We start from the raw sequence: 22,228 nt of genomic DNA, 5'->3' as shown, positions 1-22,228 counted from the left end.
TGATAAATTGCCCATAGTGTCCAAAATTACCCTTAGTGTTGGGTCGGGTTACTGGGTTATGGGGACAGAGTGGAGGTGTTGACCTTGGGTAGGGTGCTCTTTCCAAGAGAAGGTGCAGACTCGATGGGCCGAATGGCCTCCTTCTGCACTGTAAATTCTATGAATTTGATGAATCTCTCTGTTTCTGCTTCTCTTTCTGTCTGTCTGGGAATATTGTCAAAACAAAATCCACGATCAGCAGTCAGCCATTTTAAGTTACTTAATGGTGGCCATTTTAGGTGAGCACAGCACAGTCATTTCTGACATTTGTACACGTTGGTATAACAAAATACTGATGGAAAGTGTCTGATTTAAACAGTGATTTGTTGGGGAATGTGGATGTAGAAAGGGAGCTGGCTGTCCTTGTACACCAGTCACTGAAAGTGGAGAGGGGGGTGCAGCAGCAGTTAAGAAGGCCAATGATATGTTGGCCTTCATTGAAAGAGGGATTTGAGTTCATAAGTGGAGATGTCTTACTGCAGTTACAGAAAGCCTTGGTGAGAGCACACCTGGAGTATTGCGTACAGTTTCGGTCGCCCTAACTAAGAAAGGATTAGTTGCCAGAGAGGGAGGGCAGCGGAGGGTCAATCGGCTGATAGGGAGGTTGCCGGACTGTCCTACAAGGAGAGATTGGGTTGACTGTGGCACAGTGGTTAGCACTGCTGCCTCACAGTGACCCGGGTTAAATTCCGGCCTTGTGTGACTGATTATGTGGAGTTGGCAGTTTCTCCCCGTGTCTGCGTGGGTTTCCTCCGGGTGCTCCGGTTTCCTTCCACAGTCCAAAGATGTGCAGGCCAGGTGGAATGGTCCTGCTAAATTACCCCTTAGTGTCCAAGAAAGATTGTTTAGATTAGGTTAAGGAGTTATTGGGATAGGGCGGGTGACTGAGCTTACATAGAGTGCTGTGTCAGAGGGTTGGTGTAGATTCGATGGGCAGAATGGCCTCCCTCTGCATTGTAGGGATTCTATGATTGTGCCTGTATTCACTAGAGCCGAGAAGGATGAGAGGAGATGTTGGCCGTGCTAAATTGCCCCTTAGTGGCCCAAAGGTTAGGTGGTGTTACTGGGGTTATTTGGAGAGGGTGGAGGCGTGGGCTTGGGTAGGGTGCTCTCTCCGAGGGCCAGTGCAGACTCGATGGGCCAAATGGCCTACTCCTGCAATGTATATTCTATGATTCTGTGAGCTCTGATTGAAATGTATTACATTCCGACAGCGCTGTTCAGACTATACACAGGGATGGTGATTTCCACGTTGCACTGCCTCTGCCATGTCTTGGGAGTGATCATGGAGACAGTGTAGAGGAAACCTTACCCAGTATCTAACCCCGTGCTGTACCTGTACTGGGAGTGTTTGATGGGGACAGTGTAGAGGGAGCTTTACTCTGTATACATCATCGTACTGTAGCAGCCCTGGGAGTGTTTGATGGGGACAGTGTAGAGGGATGTGTAATCTGATTCTAACCCCATGATGTACTTTTGCTAACAGAGATTCTGAATATTGAATTAATGTATTCAGTTATTCTCCCCATCTTCTCTGTCTGCATCTCTCTCTCTCTCTCTCTCTGGGAATCTGTCTAAACAAATCCACGATCAGCAGTCAGCCATTTTAAGTTACTTAATGGTGGCCATTTTATGTGAGCACAACACTGAGACAATTCGGACTGTTGTCCAAGTTAGTGTCAAACAAAAACTGAAGGAAAGAGTCAAATTTAAATGGTGATATGTTGGGCAATGTGGATGTACAAAGGGAGCTTGTACACCAGTCACTGAAAGTGGAGAAGGGGGTGCAGCAAGCAGTTAAGAAGATCAATGACATGTTGGCCTTCATTGCAAGAGGGATTTGAGTTCAGAAGTGGAGATGTCTTACTGCAGTTACACTGGGCCTTGGTGAGACCACACCTGGAGTGCTGTGTACAGTTTTTGGTCTCCCTAACATAGAAAGGATATAGTTGCCAGAGAGGGAGTGCAGCGGAGGGTCAATTGGCTGATAGTGAGATTGCCGGACTGTCCTAGGAGGAGAGGTTATTGGGAAGTTGCTATTAATTCTCTCTGCGTTTATTTGGAATGGGAATAGATGGGGTTATTGGATTACGGGGAAGGGGCGGGTTGTGGGCCTAGGTAAGGGTCGGTGCAGACTCGATGGGCTGAATGGCCTCCTTCTACACTGTTGTAATTGATTTACGATTGATTCAACTGCTGGCGAATAACCTTGATGTAGTGATCTAATTATGCAAACTCTCCTATTCATTTGGATACATATCTGCCAATTGATTGTGTGTTGTCAATATCATAATAATAATAATCTTTAATTGTCACAAGTATGCTTCAATGAAGTTACTGTGAAAAGCTCCTCGTCGCCACATTCCGGCGCCGGTTCGGATAAGCTGACACGGGAATTGAACCCACGCTGCTAGCCTTGTTCTGCATTACAAGCCAGCTGTCTAGCCCACTGAGCTCCACCAGCCCTGATGGTGGTCCCACCCAGAATTATATATCATTAACAATTAATGATTGTCATATTCAACGTTTGAGTTCTGGTGATCATTTTTGTTTGGTCATTTTAACATTGCCAGTTGATGTTTTGCTGGTCGAATTGTTCTCTGAAAATTTCGCAAGAAATCGCAAAAGGAAAGGAGCTTGTGGAGGTTTACATTGAGGGTCGCTGAAGGTCCCTCAGACTCAATGGGACTGGATCATACAATACAATGTTCAGCAATGTGTTCCTTCAACACGCACAGGCTCTCGCACATCTGGACACACCTCAACACCCCCATCACTGCCCAGGCACTTTATGAACAGTTTAGCGCACTTCTTATACAACAGTCATATTTACCAATCTCCCGTGGCCTGGATTGCCCAGCAGTCTAGGATTAGGAAATTGTAGAACATGGCTGAGGAATTTTTACTCAGTATTCTTGGATACATTTCGCCAAATCAGGTGCATTGCGCGTTATATTTTCAAATATCCAATAGCTATGTTGCTAACTTTTGGTTGGTTCAATTGGCTCTGTTTTATAACCTTTGCTCTAGAATCGCCAGATATCTTTATGATACCGCCACGAGGTTCAAGTTCAAGTAATGAGCAATAACTCAACACACCAATTAGTAGGATTCAAATCAAAGCACATTTATTATACACAGTACATCGCTACTCATGCATAAACTCTACTTTCTAGGCTATTTCTATAACTAACAGGCCTAGACTTAGCTTCGGACTGGCCCACCAGGTCAGGGGAACAAAAGGCCTTTCGTTCGGGTTCTGAGTCTGCGGGATTCAAAGCTGGTATGGACTGGTAGCTAGGAGCGCCTATCTCATAGCGAGCGTTGACTTGAGAGTTACTTTCTTGAAGGCCGCCGGACAGTTCAGTCTCAGGGGTTGCTTCGCGTTGCTGAGTGACCCGGTCAAGAAGAACGATTTGAACTTGGGGGCTTTGCTTTATAGTCCCCAGGGGCTTCCCGCCCTTCGGGGCAGACCCCGTACCTGGTTTCAAGTGATTGGGCTTCGTTCCAATCGCTTGGTTTGATTTCTCCAATGCTGGAGCGGTTCCCTGATCGTTGGGTGGTCTTTAAGTGTCCGTTAACCTCTTTTGTGTTGGTTCCTGCTGGCGCCGAGGAGTCTGGCTTGGCTTTGTTTACCTCAAAATGTTTCGATTGTTCCCGGGGATCGCTCATTACTATGTCGATGGCTGCTACATTACTATGCAGATGGCTGCTTTTATTGATGCTGTCTGGATTTCTGCAGAGTCTAATGCACAGTAAACTTGTACCTGCTAGTTTTCGTCTGCGTTGGCTGAATTTCCCTTCAGCCTTTGCGGTTCTCCATTTTAAGTCGGGAAGTGGCCAACTCAGGGGGCTACAGCTAATCAAAGGTTCCATTTACTTATTGCTTCCTGATGTTTGCATCTAACATTTACAGTGTAATATATTTATTCAGTTGGAGCTATCAGGCGACACAGTGTGGAAAGACATATGCAATGCTGATGTCGATTGCCATAAAGGGGGGTAAATATAGATGTGTATCTGTGATTCCTTACAATAAATAAGCAATTCCATGTAGCTGTAAGGAGCGAGAGTTCCAGCCTAATGGAATAATAATTAAAGTTAATTATAATGTTTCAAATGGGGCCCTAGGTCGATTGGCTTATTTTTTTGATACACCGCAGAATCAGTGTGCAGGGAGATTTCAGCACCTTCTTGAGATCTTCCCGGAATTTCCTCTGGGTGGCTGCATAAATCCACGGGTTTAGACAGGAACTTAAAAACTTCAACATATTTCCACTTTCGCTGGCGATATAGCCAGGGTTTGTACGGTCACCTCGGTAAGAACGGAGAGTTATCAATCCAGTGGTCACAAAACTAACCACAGCTGTCAGCCACACCAGTAAAAAGGTGCCCGACACAGTGAAGAGCAAGATGATGGATTTCCTCCGGTTCTCGATCTCTGCATCAGACTTTTCTTCAGCTTTGTCAGACCGGAGTTTCTTTCGGGTTCTGCTTGCCGTTATAATACGTCTGCTTGTCAAAGAATTAAATAAGACAATTAAAGTAAAAGGAAGGCAAACCTTACAGGTGATGTGAAACCAGAAGAATGTCGCACCAATAGGTGAGGAAAAAAATGCCACACCAGACCTGCAACCCCACTGCATGTTGTCAATGATTTGCTGAGGTTCGTAAGCAAAGAAAAATGGGACATTCTTCAAAACGACCAGGACAGAGAATATTGTTATGACCACAACCACAGTTCTTTCGGTGCAATACTTTGCTTTAAACTTCTGGCAGCAGATAACTGCAAACCGATCAATGGTGAAGGAGACAGTGAACCAAATGGACAATTCAAGTGCTACAGTAGCCAGGTACAGAATGGACTTACACACGGGAGTGTGGGAGAGAAATGAAAGTGGAAAGTTATAACTGAAAATGTGATTCACCATTACATTGATAATCATGACGAGTAGATCTGCTGTTGCCATGGCCAACATGTAGAAGGAGATACATTTGGAGAGGCCACACTTTCCTCGGCAAAGAACCACAATTGTCAGCATGTTCGCTGAAAGAAATAAAGAAGATAGACCGTGTTCTAGCGACTGATTGACATACATGTAGACCTACTTTACCCTATTACAGGGAGACAGGAAATACTGATCAAAAGCAAATAAGTTACAATGACTCACCAGGTACACCAATAGTTGCGATAACTGGGAAGTAAATCTCTTTTATCAGTACAATAACTGGTTGTCCCATCTTCTGAGAAGTGGATTAATAATATCGAAGCTGAAACTGGGAGTGACGCAGACTAAAGCATTGGAAGAGATGCTATATTTATATACAAACCAATTCTCAAGGCACCCAACAGGTGAAAAGTCTTCATTAGCATTATTAACAGTGATTTAACAAACAGACATTGGCAAATTTTTAAAAAGAAATTCTCCGTTTGTTGTGCTAGGTTACGAGAACATGCTAACATCCTTATTAGTGAGTTCAAAAAAGGCAGGCAATTAAATCAATGTTTACAGGTAGAAATGATTTGGAGATGCCGGCGTTGGACTGGGTGGGCACAGTAAGAAGTCTTACAACACCAGGTTAAAGTCCAACAGATTTATTTGGAATCATTAGCTTTCGGAGCATAGCTCCTTCATCAAGGACGGTCACCTCAGCGCTTGGCTTTACCGCAAGACGCCCTATGCTGCTCTTGTTTGGCCCATGTTTCACACTGTAACCAATCACTATTTGTTGATGTACCATTGTCAATGTACTCTGTTGATTATTCATTTGTCTACTATGTACGTACTGTGTACGCTCCTTTGGCCGCAGAAAATACTTTTCACTGTACTTTGGTACATGTGGCAATAAATATCAATCAATCAATCAAGTCCATGGATAACCACACGATGTTCCACTTCTCCAGCTTCCACCCGAAACACATTAAAGCAGTCATCCCCTATGGACAAGCCCTCCGTAGGCATAGGATCTGCTTAGACGAGGAGGAACGTAACAGACATCTACAGACGCTGTAAGACGGCATCGTAAGAATGGGAGATGGCACTTGACTCATCAATCGACAGTTCCAACACGCCACAGCAAAAAACCGCACTGACCTTCTCAGAAGACAAACACGGGACACACCCGACAGAGTACCTTTTGCCGTCCAGTACTTCCCCAGAGCGGAGAAACTACGTGAGCTTCTTCGGAGTCTTCAATACGCCATTGATGAAGATGAACACCTTGCCAAGGCCATCCCCACACTCCCACTACTTGCCTTCAAACAACCGCGGAACCTCAAACAGACCATTGTTTGCAGCAAACTACCCAGCCTTCAGGAGAACAGCGACCACGACACCACTCGGCCCTGCCATGGCAACCTCTGCAAGACGTGCCAGATTATCCAAATGGATACCACCATTACATGTGAGAACACCACCCACCAGGTATGTGGTACATACTTGTGTGACTCGGCTAACGTTGTCTACCTCATCCGCTGCAGGAAAGGATGTCCGGAAGCGTGGTACATTGGCGAGACCATGCAGACGCTGCGACAATGGATGAACGGACATCGCACAACAATCACCAGGCAGGAATGTTCCCTTCCAGTCGGGGAACACTTCAGCAGTCTAGGGCATTTGGCCTCTGATCTTCGGGTAAGCGTTCTCCAAGGCGGCCTTCAGGACGCGTGACAACGCAGAATCGCCGAGCAGAAACTGATAGCCAAGATCCGCATTCATGAGTGCGGCTTCAACCGGGACCTTGGATTCATGTCTCACTACAGTAAACCCCCTACCATCTGGCATGGGCTTGCAAATCCTACCAACTGTCCTGGCTTGAGACAATTCACATCTCTTTAACCTGTGATTTTCCCTCTCTCCAGTCGCACTATCTGGACCTGTATAGACTTAATTACCTGCAAAGACTCGCATTCAACTTATCATCTTGCATCATTGGCTTTGTCTTTCTATTCCGTGTTTGAGTAACCCACCTCTTCACTCACCTGATAAAGGAGCTACGCTTCAAAAGCTAGTGATTCCAAATAAATCTGTTGGGACTTTAACCTGGTGTTGTAAGATGTCTTATTGTGTCCACCCCAGTCCAACGCCAGCATCTCCACATCAATGATCTCAGCCACAGGATGTTGCAGGAGACAGGGGCACAGTGGTATTGTCACTGGTCTAGTAATGCAGAGACCCACGATAATGCTCTGGGGATCTGGGTTTGAATCCCACCCGGGCAGTTGGTGTAATTTGAATTCAATAAATAAAAAACCTGAAATGATGACCATGAAACCATTGTCGATTGCCTTAAAAACCCATCTGGTTCACTAATGTCCTTTCGGGAAGAAAACCTGCCATTCTACCTGGCCTGGCCTAAATGTGACTCCAAACCCACAGCAATGTGGTTGACTCTAAAGTGCCTCCGGGATGGGCAACAAATGCCGGGATGCCGATGAATGAATAAAGAAATAAAAGGTCCAGAGGTCAGCTTCCCTGTGCAAACATCTTCAGATATTTAATAAGTTGTCTTATTCCAATATAAATTCAGAAGTGGTGATTGTCAATGACAATTGCTGAACATGCCCGCCATGACCATTTGAGCAAGGGTAAATATACCCACCTGCCCTTGCAATTTAGTGCACGGAATTCTCCACAATCAACATCCACCGTGGTTGCGATTGAACACAAACATAACTGGACCAACTCTGAATATTGTCTGGGCAGAAAGACAGCCCAACTGTGAGGTGAATAATTTATTTCCCATCTACCCAAGTCTTGTACTCACTCCATTTACAAGGTGCAAACCAGTTGCGAGATGGAATAATCCCCACTTGCCTGGAGGAGTCCAACTCCAACAGCACACAAGAAGCTCAACATCAACCAGGAAAAAGAAATCTCCTGATGAGGAACCGGTTGGGTACATTAAGCATTTAATCCTGCCACAACCAGCACAAAAAGGTAGCAATGTGTCCCAGGTATGGAATGTACGACAGCCTCTCGGCAAGATCCCATTGATAACACCTTCCAAACTGTCCTGTCTGACACCAAAAATGACAAGTGCAACAGGTTCAGAGGAATACCATAACCTGAAAAATGTCCTCCAAGTAAGATATGGGGCTGGATTCTCCATTTGCTGACGCTGAATTCGGGAAACGCAATCGGGCGGAGAATAGCTTCCGACGTCGAAATCGAGCCTGCCAGGGAGCCCCCCCCCAACTGGACATGGGCGGTGCCCAGGCACAGGCCGCCATTACGGCGGCCATCTTGCTGGCCACCCACCCCGGCCCCTGGGTGCTCGCAGTTACAATGGGTGTATGGATGGGCCCCCCTCCCGACCACCCCACCCAACCGGCAGCCACCCACCGGGGGAACCACCCGGGGCCACACCGATGGCAGCCCCCAGTGAGGGCAGTGCCATCCAACGGTGCCCCTGGCAGCAGGGACGGGTGCCAGGACCGGGGGCACCGGCGGGGCCCGGGTGCAGGGGTGGGTTGGGGAACATGCGTGGGTGGGTCACGCGTTGCCAACCGGGGCCACCATGTAGCCCATGGCATCTGGTTGGGCACGGGTGTATGCGCCATGCTAACATGTTTTCCTTTCACCCCCTGCAGGAAATAATGGCTTTCGGACACCAGCCTGTGATGTGGCCACTGCGGCGAAGGCCGCTGCCCTCCATGCAGCCCTGTGGAAGCATGATTGGGGGCCGCACAGAGAGGAGGCGGAGGCTGCAGCAGAGGAGCAGCCGCAGAAGGGAAGGTGGCAGCCGCTCAGGATGGAGGGCTGGCTGCCCAACAAGCCGAGGAGGAGGAGGCAGCGGATGAGGCCACGCGTGTACTGCCACCTTCCGGACCGGGCATGCAGAAGGAGACTGCGGTTGGGCAGGGAAACAGTGCGACACATCGGCCAGATGATGGCACACCTGGCACCGCATGGGTATGGGGGAGGACACCCACTCCCGCTGGCCGTCAAGGTGACGGCCGCACAGAATTTCAATGCGACAGGGTCATTCCAGTTGCTGTGTGGGGACCTGTCTGGCATCTTACAGGCATCGGCGCACATATACATCCGTGCCATCACCGACACCCTATATGCCCAGGCGGAGCGGTTCCCTGTGGACTGCGCCCACCAGGATGCCCGGGCAGCAGGGTTCTCTGCTATCTCCGGATACCACGGGTCCAGGGGGTCATCGATGGGGTGCACGTCGCCCTACGGGCCACTTGCGGATACCAGGCCGCTGTTCACCAGCAGGAAGGGCTACCATTCGATGAACATTCAGGTGGTCTGTGACCATCAGATGCGGATCATGCACGTTTGCGCACGATACCCAGGCACAGCGTACATGACTCTTTCATTTTGGAGCACTCGGTGATCCCCGACCTGTTTGAGGGACCCCCCCCCCCGGCTGCGGGGCTGGTTGCTGGGCAACAGGGGCTACCCGTTGCGGCCGTGGCTGATGACGCCTATATGGAGGCCACAGAGGTCGCTGTATGGCATCATTGTAGCGGAGACCCGCTACAATAATGCCCATACAGCGACCATGGGTGTGGTTTCGAGGTGCTTCGGGGTCCTGAAGATGCGCTTCAGGTGCCTGGACCACTCTGGAGGGGCCCTCAAGTACGAGGCCAGGAGGGCCACCCGCATCGTGGTGGTCTGCTGTCCGCACTTCTATCGGCCAGACAGAGCGCATCTGGTAAAGGCCTCTCGCCCAATGAGCACCTCAGCATCGATTTCAAAGGGCCCCTCCCCTCCACTGATCGTAACGTGTACTTCCTCAACATTCTTGACGAATACTCAAGATTCCCCTTTGCCATCCCATGCCCTGACATGACCTCTGCCACCGTCATCAAGGCCCTGCACAGTCTTTTCACCTTGTTCGGGTTCCCCACCTACATCCATCGCGATCGGGGTTCCTCCTTCATGAGCGACGAGTTGCGGCAGTTCCTGCTCAGCAAGGGCATCGCCTCCAGCAGGACGACCAGCTACAACCCCCGGGGCAATGGACAGGTGGAGAGGGAGAACGCAACGGTCTGGAAGGCCGTCATCCTGGCCCTACGGCCTAGAAGTCTCCCAGTCTGCCACTAGCAGGAGGTCCTCTCCAATGCGCTCCTCTCCATCCGGTCGCTCCTGTGTACTGCCACCAACGAGACCCCTCACGAGCGTATGTTTGCCTTCCCCAGGAAGTCCACCTCCGGGGTCTCGCTCCCGTCCCGGCTGACAGTCCCAGGGCCTGTCCGCCTCCGGAGGCATGCGAGGAGCCATAAATCAGATCCCCTCGTTGAGAAGGTCATGCTCCTCCATGCCAATCCACAATATGCCTACGTGGCACATCAGGACGGGCGGCTGGACACAGTCTCCCTCTGGGATTTGCCAACCTGCAGGTTCCCCAGCGACCATCACCACCACCCTGATCCTACATCGTCTCCCTCCGCCACTACCCGGCTACTTCAAGGTCTGGCACCCGCAGGCCCACCGGCGGCCATCACCACCCCCCCCGCCCATACACCCCCCCCCCTCCACCGACTGGGTGAAGAAGAGGACGACACGCTCTTGGACGTGCAGGTGTCGACACCGATGCCCACACCACAGCCAGGACTGAGGCGATCACAGCGGAAGGTCAAGGCCCCCGACAGACTTGATCTTTATGTCCACTTCACCCCCGCTGGACTCTTTTTTTAACAGGGGGTGAATGTGGTAAACCACTGTATTGTATTGTACTGTTGTACTGTTACATGCCTGGGCTTGTCCCTGCTGGGTCCGAACCACTGTGGTATATAATGTGTGTATTGTGGTAAACTGCCACTGTATTGTATGTAATGTGGTAAACTACTGCCTGCTGGCCCCGCCTCCCCTCGGGCTCGGTATAAAGGTGGCTAGTCTCCGCCGCTGCCTCAGTTCAGACCCAGCAGGGACAAGCCCAGGCATGGAACAGTACAATACAATTCAGTGGTTTACCACAGACAGGTTGGTGTGACAGTGGCTGCGATTTCAGTCAGTGAGGTGTTTTCACAGCAACACGACCCAGGGCTCCGGGTCTCTATGAATGTGAATATTGTGAGTGGCCAGCAAATGTAAAACAGTGAAAATAAAAGACTGATGAACCAAACAAAGGAGCAACCAGCTAAAAGCCGGACTTTCCAACATAATCCTTAGCTCCTGAACATCCCACTCTGATAGTCAGATACTTGCTCCCTGGTTCTCGACTAGAGCAGCAATGATCAAAGTACTTCTCTACTGATAACTTCCTTCCAAAATGTGAAATCATTAATCAGAGCAGACAGCTTAGGGGCAGGGGTGTGTGGAGGGGTTTAACTTGTGGCCTCACTCTTTTCATTGTTCCTTCCACTCAGTTTGGAAAATCTCATCTCCCTTCTGGTTCCTTACCAATTACAGGTGTTGATTTTCCAATGTGATGCCTGTCTTTGCCCTTCGATAGTGATCGTCTGTTTGGAAGATGTTGCTGAATGGGGTGTCGCCAGTTGTTGAAATGCATCTTATATATTCTACAGGCAGAGAGCACCGGGCTTGCGAGTGCGCTTTGCGTACGAGCAGTGGGAGAGGCCACATCTGGAATGAGGCACAGACTGAGTGAGTGTTACACTTGGGAACTTGAAGTAGAGTGGGAATTCAGTGCGGAGCAGGAAGAGGTGCTTTTTCTTTTCTTCCTTGCTTTGTAACTTTTGAACCTTCAGAGAGTGATATTGCGTTGCTCAGCTAAGGTTACAAGGGAGAGAGCTAGTGGGTAAGTAGTGGGTAAGGTGGATAAGTATTTACATCTTTCATCACTTGTAGTTTGAAAAAATGTTTTATGGTTTATAATCTGTCAGGGCGATAATTGGTAGTGACGAGGACAAGGAAAGAAGGGCCATAGATAATTGTATATAATCTAATATCAAGCACCTTCCAAAAGGTAAGTAATGGCAGGAGAATCCAAAGCTTCTTTTTGCTCCTCTTGCTCCATGTGGGAGACCGGGGACCTTTCCAGTGCGAAGGTCCAGCATGTGTTCAGTAAGCACCTCCAGCTACAACCCGTGGCAGGAGAACTGGGGTAACATCCGCGAGGTGGTGTGTGTCTTGGATAATACATACAGAGAGGTGGTCAGACCGCAGGCTCAGACCCTGCAGGCAGGAAGGGATGGGGTGACCACCAGGCAGTGCAAGAGAGCTATACAAGCAGTTCACGAATCTTCTGTGGCCATTCACCTGCAAAACAGGTACACCGTTTTGGATACAGGTGAGGGGAATGACCTCCCAGAGGAAAGCTGCAACAGGCAAATTTGTTGCACCACCATTGGTTCTGCTGCAGAAGGGAGCAATTCTCCACGGAGAACATTTTAAACTTTTCCAATATATCCTCACAACTGTACTTCCTCATTCCTGGAGCCATTCTTGTAAATCTCTTCTGCACTCTCTCCAAAGTATTCACATTCTTCCTATAGTGTGACTCTGTGACCGGTACACACGACAGCAGCCGAGGTCTAACTAGTTTATGTCTTCTAACATAGGAGATTCGATTGTCAGGGGGATAGATAGGTGTTTCAGTGGCCGCAAATGAGACTCCAGGAGGGTGCTCGGATCAGTGTGTCTCTGAGCGGTTACAGGACATTCTGGAGGGGGAGGCGGAACAGCCAATGGCTGTGGTGCACAACGGTACCAACAACATAGGCAAGAAAAAAAGTGATGCGGCTCTCAAAGCATACGTAGGGAATTAGGAAGCAAGTTGCGATGTCAGACCTCAAAGATAGTAATTTCAGGATTACTACCAGTGCCACCTGTCAGAGTAGAAATAATAGGATGAATCGGGTGAATACGTGGCTGAAGAGATAGTGTGAGGGGGAGGGATTCATATTCCTGGGGCATTGGGACCAGTTCTGGGGGAGTTGGGACCTCTATAAACTGGACAGCTCCACCTGGGCAGGATCGTAATTGGTGTCCTCGTGCGGTGGAACTTTCTAGAGCATTTGGGCAGGCTTTAATCTAATAATGCAGAGGGGTGGGACCGTATGTAAGGATTTAGACCAGGGGTTAGCAAGAACAAGAGGAAAAGGCAGCAAGAAGAATAAGAAAAGTGACAGGCAGAGAAATCAAGGGCTTGTGTCAGATAATGACACTAAAAATAGTAGGGACGGGACAAAGAACGTTGAAAGGTTTTGTACCTGAACACGTGGAGCATTTGAAATAAAATGAATAAATTAGTTGTGCAGCTAGATGTAAAGGGGTATGATATAATTGGGATTACGGAGACATGGCTCCAAGGTGACCAAGGATGGGAACTAAACATTGAGGGCTATTCAGTCTTTAGAAAGGACAGATAGAATAGAAGTGGTGGAGGTTCATTGTTGATTAAAGGGGACATTGATACAATATTGAGGAAAGCTATTAGTGCAGATTATGTGAAATGTCTCTAGGTCGAGTTAAGAAACATAAATAGGCAATGAACATTTGTAGGGGTGGTAGGCAAACCCCAGAACCACAGTGGTAAAGTTAGGAATAGCATTAGACAGGAAATCAGAGATGCATGTGATAAAGGAACATCTATGATTATGGGTGACTTCAATCTGAATATTGATTGGGTGAGACAAATTAGTCACAGTACAATAGAGGAGGAACTTCTGGAGTGTGTCCGGGATGGATTTCTGGACCAATGTGTTGAGGAACCACAAGGGAACAGGCCATTTTGGTATTGTGCAATGAGAAAGGATTAGGTGGCAATCTAATTGTGAGAGAACCTTTGGGGATGAGTGACCATAATAAGATAGAATTATTTTCAAATCAAGGTGAATAGTGAGGTAGTTGATTCTGAGACCCGGGTCCTGAACCTCAATGAAGGTAACTATGATGGGTTGAGGCATGGGCCAGTTTCTACTCTGTCCAGCCGCCTAAATTCATTCAACATCTCTGTCAAATCTCCTGTCAAACTGTTCCTCCACGGAGAACATTTTTAACTTTTCTAATATATCCTCACAACTGTACTTCCTCATTCCTGGAGCCATTCTTGTAAATCTCTTCTGCAGTCTCTCCAAAGTATTCACATTCTTCCTATAGTGTGACTCTGTGACCGGTACACACTACAGCAGCCGAGGTCTAACTAGTTTATGTCTTATAACAGCTTAGTTTAAACTCCTTGTTCGTGTGCCGCTATCAATAAAGTTAAGCATACTGTCTGCTTTATTAATTATTCTCCCCACGAGTCCTGACGCCTTCACTAATATATGCACAGATTCACCCCGGTCTCTCTGCTCCTGCACACCATTTAGAGTTGTGCTCCTTGTTTTCTATTGCCTTTCCATGGTCTTCCTACCAAACTGAATCACTTCACTCTCTCCATCCTGAACTTCATTTCCACCTATCGGCCCATTCCATCAAATCCTTTTGAAGTTCTGCACTGTCCTGTTCACAGATTCCAATTCGTATCATCAACAAACTTTGAAATTGTCCCGGAACACCAATATGCCTATCATTAATATATATCAGGAAAAGTAACCGGCACTTGTGGAACACCACTACAAACTTTCTTCCACTGACCGTTACTCGCTGCTTCTTGTTATTCAGCCAGTTTGGTATCCACGTCGCTCCAGTCCCGTGGATTGAATTAACTGTGACTTTTTCCTCAGAGATCTGTTGTGTTGCATTGCACTGAAAGCCTTTTGTAAGTTTGTGCACACCACATCAACAGCATTAACCTCACCCACCCTTTCTGGTCCGCCTTCAAAACTACAGCAAGTTCAGTGAGCACGAATTGACCTTAAGAAATCCATATTGGCACTTCCTGATCCAACTGCAATTTTGCTTGTTACTATTAATTCTATCCCGAATATATTTTTATCTAAAACCTTCCTGACCACCAAAGATAAATTTAATGTATCTGCGAATCGTTTAGACTTTTTTAAAACAAGGGTATTTATATAAAAAATCTACACTCCTCTCGAGACCCCCCCCCCCCCCCCGCCCCCCAGTCTGGAGCACTGAACTATTCTCGCCTGTGCCCATATAATTCTTAATCTCACTTCCTCCAATGTCCAAGTCATCCACCTCCAGTGCATTGGCAACTTTAATCACCAACTGGTTATCCTCCTCTGTCACCATGGCCTCTGTAGAATGTATCTCATTGGCAAAGAAAGAGGCAACATAGTAATTCTGTGCACCCAAACAGGTGGCAGAATGTAGCGACTAGGGCTTTTTCACTGTAACTTATTTGAAGTGTTAATGTAAGCCTACTTGTGACAATAAAGATTTTTATTATTCAATACCTCATCCATGTTCCATACCTCTATATGTACATTTCCTTTTTGGTCCCCAATCAGCCCTCCTCCCCTCCCCTCCAGCCCCTGTACTATTGATTGCCTATAGAAGGCTTTGGGATTCCCCTTTCTGTTGGTTGCCAGTCCTTTCATATGACCAATCCTCGCTCCTCAGATTTGCTCTTTCACCTCCCCTCTTAACCTTCTGTGTTCAGCTTAGTTCTCACAAAATTGCACCACCTGCAAAATATTATTACTGAATTTCTGACAATGTTTTATTTTTTATCAGTACATTGCGTGAATATTAATAGTTAATATATTTATGAAAATACATCCGTTTCTTCATTCCTTTGCCAATTGGTTTGGGAGACGTTTTGAAACTGAATGTCAATAATGTTACCCAAGCCACTCCTATGGACAGCACAGAGCAAGAGCAGATAGTGGCCTACCGATTGGTTTGATACATCAATGATATTACAATGGAGAAGTCTCACAACACTAGATTAAAGTCTAACAGATTTGTTTGGAATCACTAGCTTTCGGAGCGTAGCTCCTTCATCAGGTGAGTCAGCAGCTGCTCTCCGAAAGCTAGTGATTCGAAACAAACCTGTTGGACTTTAACCTGGTGCAAGACTTCTTACTGTGCCCACCCCAGTCCAACGCCGGCAGCTCCACTTCATTACAATGGAGATTATAGGTCAGTGAATGGGACATACATAGTAAAATGTCACTTCATTCGAACGAATTCTGATTGTTTCCTCTGTTCGAAAGATTATGAAGTGACCAGAGTTGCCAATAAGGATTTTGTTCAATAATGAAACTGTCACCGACAGGGATGAGAGCAAAGTTTCAGGAAAGACACCACGTTGGCAATCAAATGACATTTCATTCCTTTGGGCTGGCATCACCAATATATATTGTGGCTGATTGTTAAAGTGACGGTGATCGCAGTTTGTGCGGCTGAAGGCGGATCTCTTTGGTGTCCATATTTCTGCAGCCTCTGTGGGGTTGTCACGTTGTTATCACTGATCCGCATTTAAAGTGCTTTCATTGTGTTTTCTGCACAATTCATACTGGTGTAGCTCACATTTACACAAGAAGTGCAATTCCACAATGGCAGGACACATTTTATCCTAATTTCTTGCATAATCTCTGGATTAGTATCCAGGGAGATTTCACGACATTCTTCAGCTCTTCTCGAAACTTCCTCTGGGTCGCTGCATAAATGCACGGATTTTGTAAACAGCTCAACAGCTTGAGGAAAGCTCCGGTTTCAGTGGCGATATAGCCAGGGGCTGTGCGGTCGCCTCGGTAATAAGCGGTGTTTGTCAGTCTGGTAGTTACAAAGCTCAGGGCAGCTGTCAGCCACAGCAGTATGAACAGGCCTGATATAGAAAAGAGTAAAATAATGGATTTCCTTCGGCTCCCCATCTCCGTGTCGGTGTGAGCCTCTCCTTTGCGACCTTTCAGTTTCCTCCGGGCTCGATTGGCCATTAAAATACTTCGGACGGTTAAAACATTTGAAGAAGTAATGAGAATAAAAGGAATCCAGACAACCCAAGCGCTGTGAAACCAGGAGAACACTGTGCCCAGAGGTGAGGAATAAAACGCCACATTTGCTCGGCAGCCCCAATGCACATTGTTAATTATTTGCTCAGTTTGATATGCAAACAGGAAGAGAATATCCTTGAAAAGGTTCAATACAAAGAACGCTGTTATAACTGTTGTCGCAGTTCTCTGGGTGCAATATCGTATGTTAAACCTCGGCCAGCAGAGGGCGACAAAACGGTCGAATGTGAAGGAGACGGTGAACCAAACAGACAAGTCGATGGTGACAACAGTGATGTAAATAAGGAGCTTGCAGACGGGAGTGTGAGAGAGGAATGAAAGCGGAAAGCGATTGCTGAAAATGTGATATATTGTTACATTGATGATCATGACCAGTAGATCTGCTGTTGCCATGGCCACCATATAGACCGTGATGCATGTGGAAAGGCCGCAGTTTCCTCGGTAGAGAACCACAATTGTCAGCAGGTTGGCTGTAAGGAAGAGAATATATATTGTTGCGGTGTCCGATTGAAGTATATGTGGAGATATGAGCACATGTTACTCCATTCCTGATTTCCCTGTTGAACTGTCAATGTAAAACAACAGGAATAACATTGAAGCCATCATCAGGGAAACCTGCTCACATTTGTACGAGCGGTTGAAGTGCGCACACTGAACAGGGTGACAAGGCGATCAGATAACACTTTAAAACCCTTGCACTGGATATTCAAAGAACGTTTAAACATCAGTAAAATTATCGGATCAAAGGAAACGAGTAAAGTGTGCACACAAAGCTTTTACTTCAAAAACTACCAACTCTGTAACGTGCCACAGGAGAAACATGCTGCTTTATCCACGAGGCAGTACGACGGAGACACAAGGTAACTTTGATGAACATTAAGGAGATTACAATGTCTTACCCGGGACACCAAAGGAGGCGAGAATTGGATAGTACAACTCTTTCACCAGAAGAATCGTCGGTCGTCCCATTTCCCTCAAGAATGGCTAAATTCTGTACGTGTTGAAAGAGTGGCGGGTGGATAAGGCACTTATACACACATCACTCCTCCAGGGAGTCAATCAGATTAAGTCATAATTAACATTAGTTACAGTCATTTAACAAATATGTGACACGGACTATTCAGGAAGGCTCAGTTGCTGTGGCAAATTACGTGAATGTTTTAGAATCATCGAATTTACAGTGCAGAAGGAGGCCATTCGGCCCATCGAGTCTGCACCGGCTCTTGGAAAGAGCACCCTACCCAAGGTCAACACCTCCACCCTATCCCCATAACCCAGTAACCCCACCTAACACGAAGGGCAATTTTGGACACTAAGGGTAATTTATCATGGCCAATCCACCTAACCGGCACATCCTGGGACTGTGGGAGGAAACCGGAGCACCCGGAGGAAACCCACGCACACACGGGGAGGATGTGCAGACTCCGCATAGACAGTGACCCAAGCCGGGAATCGAACCTGGGACCCTGGAGCTGTGAAGCAATTGTGCTCACCACCATGCTACCGTGCTGCCCGTCTGGAGATTTGGCCAGTGATGGTTGAGAGTTCAACTCTTTTCCATCAAATGGCTGACCTGGAAGCTGTGCTACTCTTACCACCTTTGGAGTGCATTCGAAAGACTCACGGAGTGAGAAGCCACCTGTTTGTCAGAGTGATGAACGCCAGGTTCCATGGCCATCAGGTCATGAACTGGGATTGAGACCCAGAGTTTCAGAGGCCGGGATATTACCCGTTGCCCATAAAATCTGGCTCAACAGACAAACTCGGGGGAGTCTGTTTTTGTTGCTGTTTGTCTGATGCGCCAGTTTAAAAGAAAAGGTTGGCATTGAAATTCGAACATTTTTGAAGAAAAACACAAAGAAAGCATTAACTACAAGTCTGAAGCGAAGTGTCACAACACCGGCACTGACCCTATTCCCACAGAACTGGGAGAGGTTGTCTCCCAGTTACGAGTCGTTCTGCCCCAATACTTGAATCCGTTCTAACGTCTCGACTCCTTCAGATAAGCAGCGCAGAAATCGTTGTGATGACTGTGGAACGGCAGCGTTGGAGGAGGCTGTTCCTTCAGTACTAGTGTGACTGCGACACCTGGGCAAAAGGTGAGTTAATCCAATGCGCCTTGGTGGACATGTCCCTCCGGTGCGAGGTGCAGCCATTGCAAGGGTGGATTTGGATTTGTTTATTGACACGTGTACCGAGGTGCAGTGAAAAGTATTTTTATGCGTGCAGCTCGAAACATTAAGTACATGAAAAGAAAAGGAAATAAAAAGAAAATGTATAATAGGGAAACAGAAGGTACACAATGTAACTACATAAACACCGGCATCCAGTGATGCATACAGGGGTGTAGTATTAATCAGGTCAGTCCATAAGAGGGTCATTTAGGAGTCTGGTAACAGCGGGGAAGAAGCTGTTTTTGAATCTGTTCATGCGTGTTCTCAGACTTCTGTATCTGCTGCCCGTTGGAAGAAGTTGGAAGAGTTGAGTAGGGATGTGAACGTACTCCCAAATTACCAGGAGTGAACATACACATACATTAAATTTGGCCTGTAACTCAGATATGCTGTATGTCCACCAGAGGTGACAATGCTCCTCCTCTCGAATAACTGATTTCATTCATTTGGACTCCCATTCACAGCACTGTATGACTAGCGATGGCCACTTTGGTGAGACTATTGATACAATTTCTGCTATAATCGCAGAGGCAACTCTGTTTTTGCATGTACCTGTGAGACCAGCGCTAAACCTCGTCTTGTAGCTATCTTGATGAATTGTTTTTTTCCCCTCAATACTCTTCCACACCTCTCTCGATCCGAACAGATTATTTACAGGTGCGCACTGCTAACTCATGGCAGACAACTCAATAATTCATTTCAAGTCATTTCTTCCGTGACACCACGCATCACATCACAATGATAATTTGACCAAACATTAAATTTTATTTTAATGCACAGTGAGGGTTTGATTCCTGGTCGATTATACTATTATATTGCTATCATTTGAATTAACTGGAAATGAAAATATGGACATTTCTCACACAAGGGGGTATTTAGGCAGCTCCAGTTATACAGCTGGTGGTTCATTCCCTGTCGTTTCCTGATGTGGCGACGGTAACACACATCTTATCCCCGGCCACAATCTCCCTCTCTAAGCCTAATTGTATTAGGAATTGCTCACCTCCAAGTTTGGATAATGGAGGACAGGAAGTTATTTACTCGTGGTAATGATGTGTCTGCAATACCGCCCTACGCTGTTCCAAACATGGAGACATGGATTTATACAGTAGGCACCGCGTCATCTCTTGGAGAAAAGGCGCCATTTGATCAGGTCTGTGAATGGTAAGAAGTTTCTACTGTTATGCTGCCCAGCGAAGTCAACTAACTGCACAGCTCACAGCACAAGCTGGCCCAACATAGCACTTTAAGATTCAACATCGAGCTAGAACTTCAGCACCGTGCAATGTCACTGAACAATGCTTTTGTTCAAAGTTCCATTGCAATGGGGTCGATTCTGATATCCAGTTCTCTGCATTGACATCGCCAGAGTGAAGCACAGGAAAACATGCTGATGGGGACGCTGGCTCGCAGCTTATTGAGCTCTCTAATTGCCCTTCCGTTAAAATTAGAGAAATCTGTTGAAACTCATTCCTGCTTCCCCCATTGCCAGCTTGCTTTCCCGCTTTACCCACTACACGAGTGATGGTTAATGCCTGGGGGGGAAATTGCCCTGCAATCTGTGCTAACAGCTTGGTGTGACAGCTAGCAGTGGACAATTGCATTGTATCTTCGAAAAGAAACAAGCAATGCAAAAAAAAAAAATAACATGCAAAGAAAAAAAGACGACCATCAAAAACTCTCCACCATGTTGGCATTGGAGAGGAACGGAGCTGAAGTGAAAGCAATCGGAACCCTGTTGTCTCTGCAACATAACCACGCCGGATGCATCCGTCCTGGTTCTAGGTCTGAGAAATGGAGATGCACAACTGGAATATGTTACAGTTGACAAAATCTACCTTCCAGTGGCAATAGTACCATTGGGTTCAGAATGTTTATTCTGTTAGTATCAACGGTGACAATGGTGATGAGCGAAGAGCAAATACCATTTAATGCGCAAAGTGAGTTCATACATTTTTTTTTAAATGCTAAATCTTTTAACTCTGGCAACCAAAATGGGGAGCTGCAACATTAAAGGGGAGGAAATATAATCCTCTCCGTGGAGAGGAAACTCGAATTAAATGTTCAGACCTCGAGAAAGTTCAGAGCCATGAATCGTTTAACTGAAGATTCCGCTCTCCACAAATGCTCACTCTGCCCAGAAGTGCCTGTTTATCATGTTATTCTTTCTATTTCTATTTGTTTTCTTTTGTTTATTTCTTGTCAAGCTCTGTTTTTACTAGAATCTGTGTTTGCTTTATTTCCACATTTGTAAATAAAGGCACTGTGGGTGTACCTGCATCAACTGACCTGCAGCATTTAAAGTGGCGTCTCAAAAGTTTCAGACAACACACTTCCAAGCGTTGTGAACGTTTAGGATGGTTTGTCATTGTCCTGTGCAAGTCTTATACAGGGTAGTGCGATGGACAGACAAGTGGCAGGTGAAATTCATGCCGAGAAATGTGAAGTGATATATATTGGGAAGAGTTGGGAAGACAATGCAAAATAAGAGATAACATTCTAAAGGGATTGCAGGAACTGAGGGAGCGGAGGGCGTGTTGAAACACGTCATTGAAAGTGGGAGCGTAATTTAATAATTGGCGAACAAGATACACATGATCCTCGTTTTCAATTACAGAGGCAGAGATTATAAAAGCAAGGAAAGTATAGTGAGCATTTATGTGCAGTTGGTTTGGCAACAACTAAAGAATAGTGTCAATTTCTAATAATAATAATCGTTAGCGTCACAAGTAGGCTTACATTAACACTGCAATGAAGTTACTATGAAAAGCCCCTAGTCGCCATATTCCGGCGCCTATTTGGGTACACGAAGGGAGAATTCAGAATGTCCAATTCGCCTAACAGCATGTCTTCCGGGACTTGTGGCAGGAAACCGGAGCATCCGGAGGAACCCCAAGCAGACACGGGGAGAACGTGCAGACTCCACACAGACAGTGACCCAAGCCTGGAATCGAACCTGGGAGCCAGAGCTGTGAAGCAACAGTGCTAACCACTGCGCTACTTCTGAACACCAGTCTTGAAATGAAAAATGAAAATCGCTTATTGTCACGAGTAGGCTTCAATGAAGTTACTGTGAAAAGCCCCTAGTCGCCACATTCCGGCGCCTGGTTCCCCAGGTGGAACACACCATTACAAGGGGACATAAATTTAAGGTGAAAGGTGGAAGATATAGGAGGGATATCAGAGGTAGGTTCTTTACCCAGAGAGTAGTGGGGGCATGGAATGC

At 46.8% G+C, this 22,228-nt stretch overlaps 1 protein-coding gene and 1 long non-coding RNA gene across 2 annotated transcripts in view; one reads left to right on the top strand and one right to left on the bottom strand.

Moving 5' to 3' along the window:
* Window positions 1-4,166: 4,166 nt before the first annotated feature.
* LOC140411353 (probable G-protein coupled receptor 139) lies at window positions 4,167-5,280 on the bottom strand. Its single transcript, XM_072500474.1, has 2 exons — window positions 5,211-5,280; window positions 4,167-5,086 (listed from the first exon to the last, which is right to left on the bottom strand). The coding sequence occupies exons 1-2, from the start codon at window positions 5,278-5,280 to the stop codon at window positions 4,167-4,169; spliced, it is 990 nt and encodes a 329-aa protein (XP_072356575.1).
* A 6,252-nt stretch (window positions 5,281-11,532) lies between these two features.
* Window positions 11,533-22,228, top strand: part of LOC140410220 (uncharacterized) — a 32,811-nt gene continuing 22,115 nt past the window's right edge. Inside the window, exon 1 of the long non-coding RNA XR_011940576.1 lies at window positions 11,533-11,606. This is a non-coding gene — a long non-coding RNA (uncharacterized lncRNA). The remainder of the gene's footprint in view (window positions 11,607-22,228) is intronic.

Source organism: Scyliorhinus torazame, chromosome 4 (assembly GCF_047496885.1).
Source record: "Scyliorhinus torazame isolate Kashiwa2021f chromosome 4, sScyTor2.1, whole genome shotgun sequence".
NCBI lineage: Eukaryota > Metazoa > Chordata > Chondrichthyes > Carcharhiniformes > Scyliorhinidae > Scyliorhinus > Scyliorhinus torazame.
Note: the sequence above shows the minus strand (reverse complement) of the source record. Positions and strands in the feature narration are given on the sequence as shown.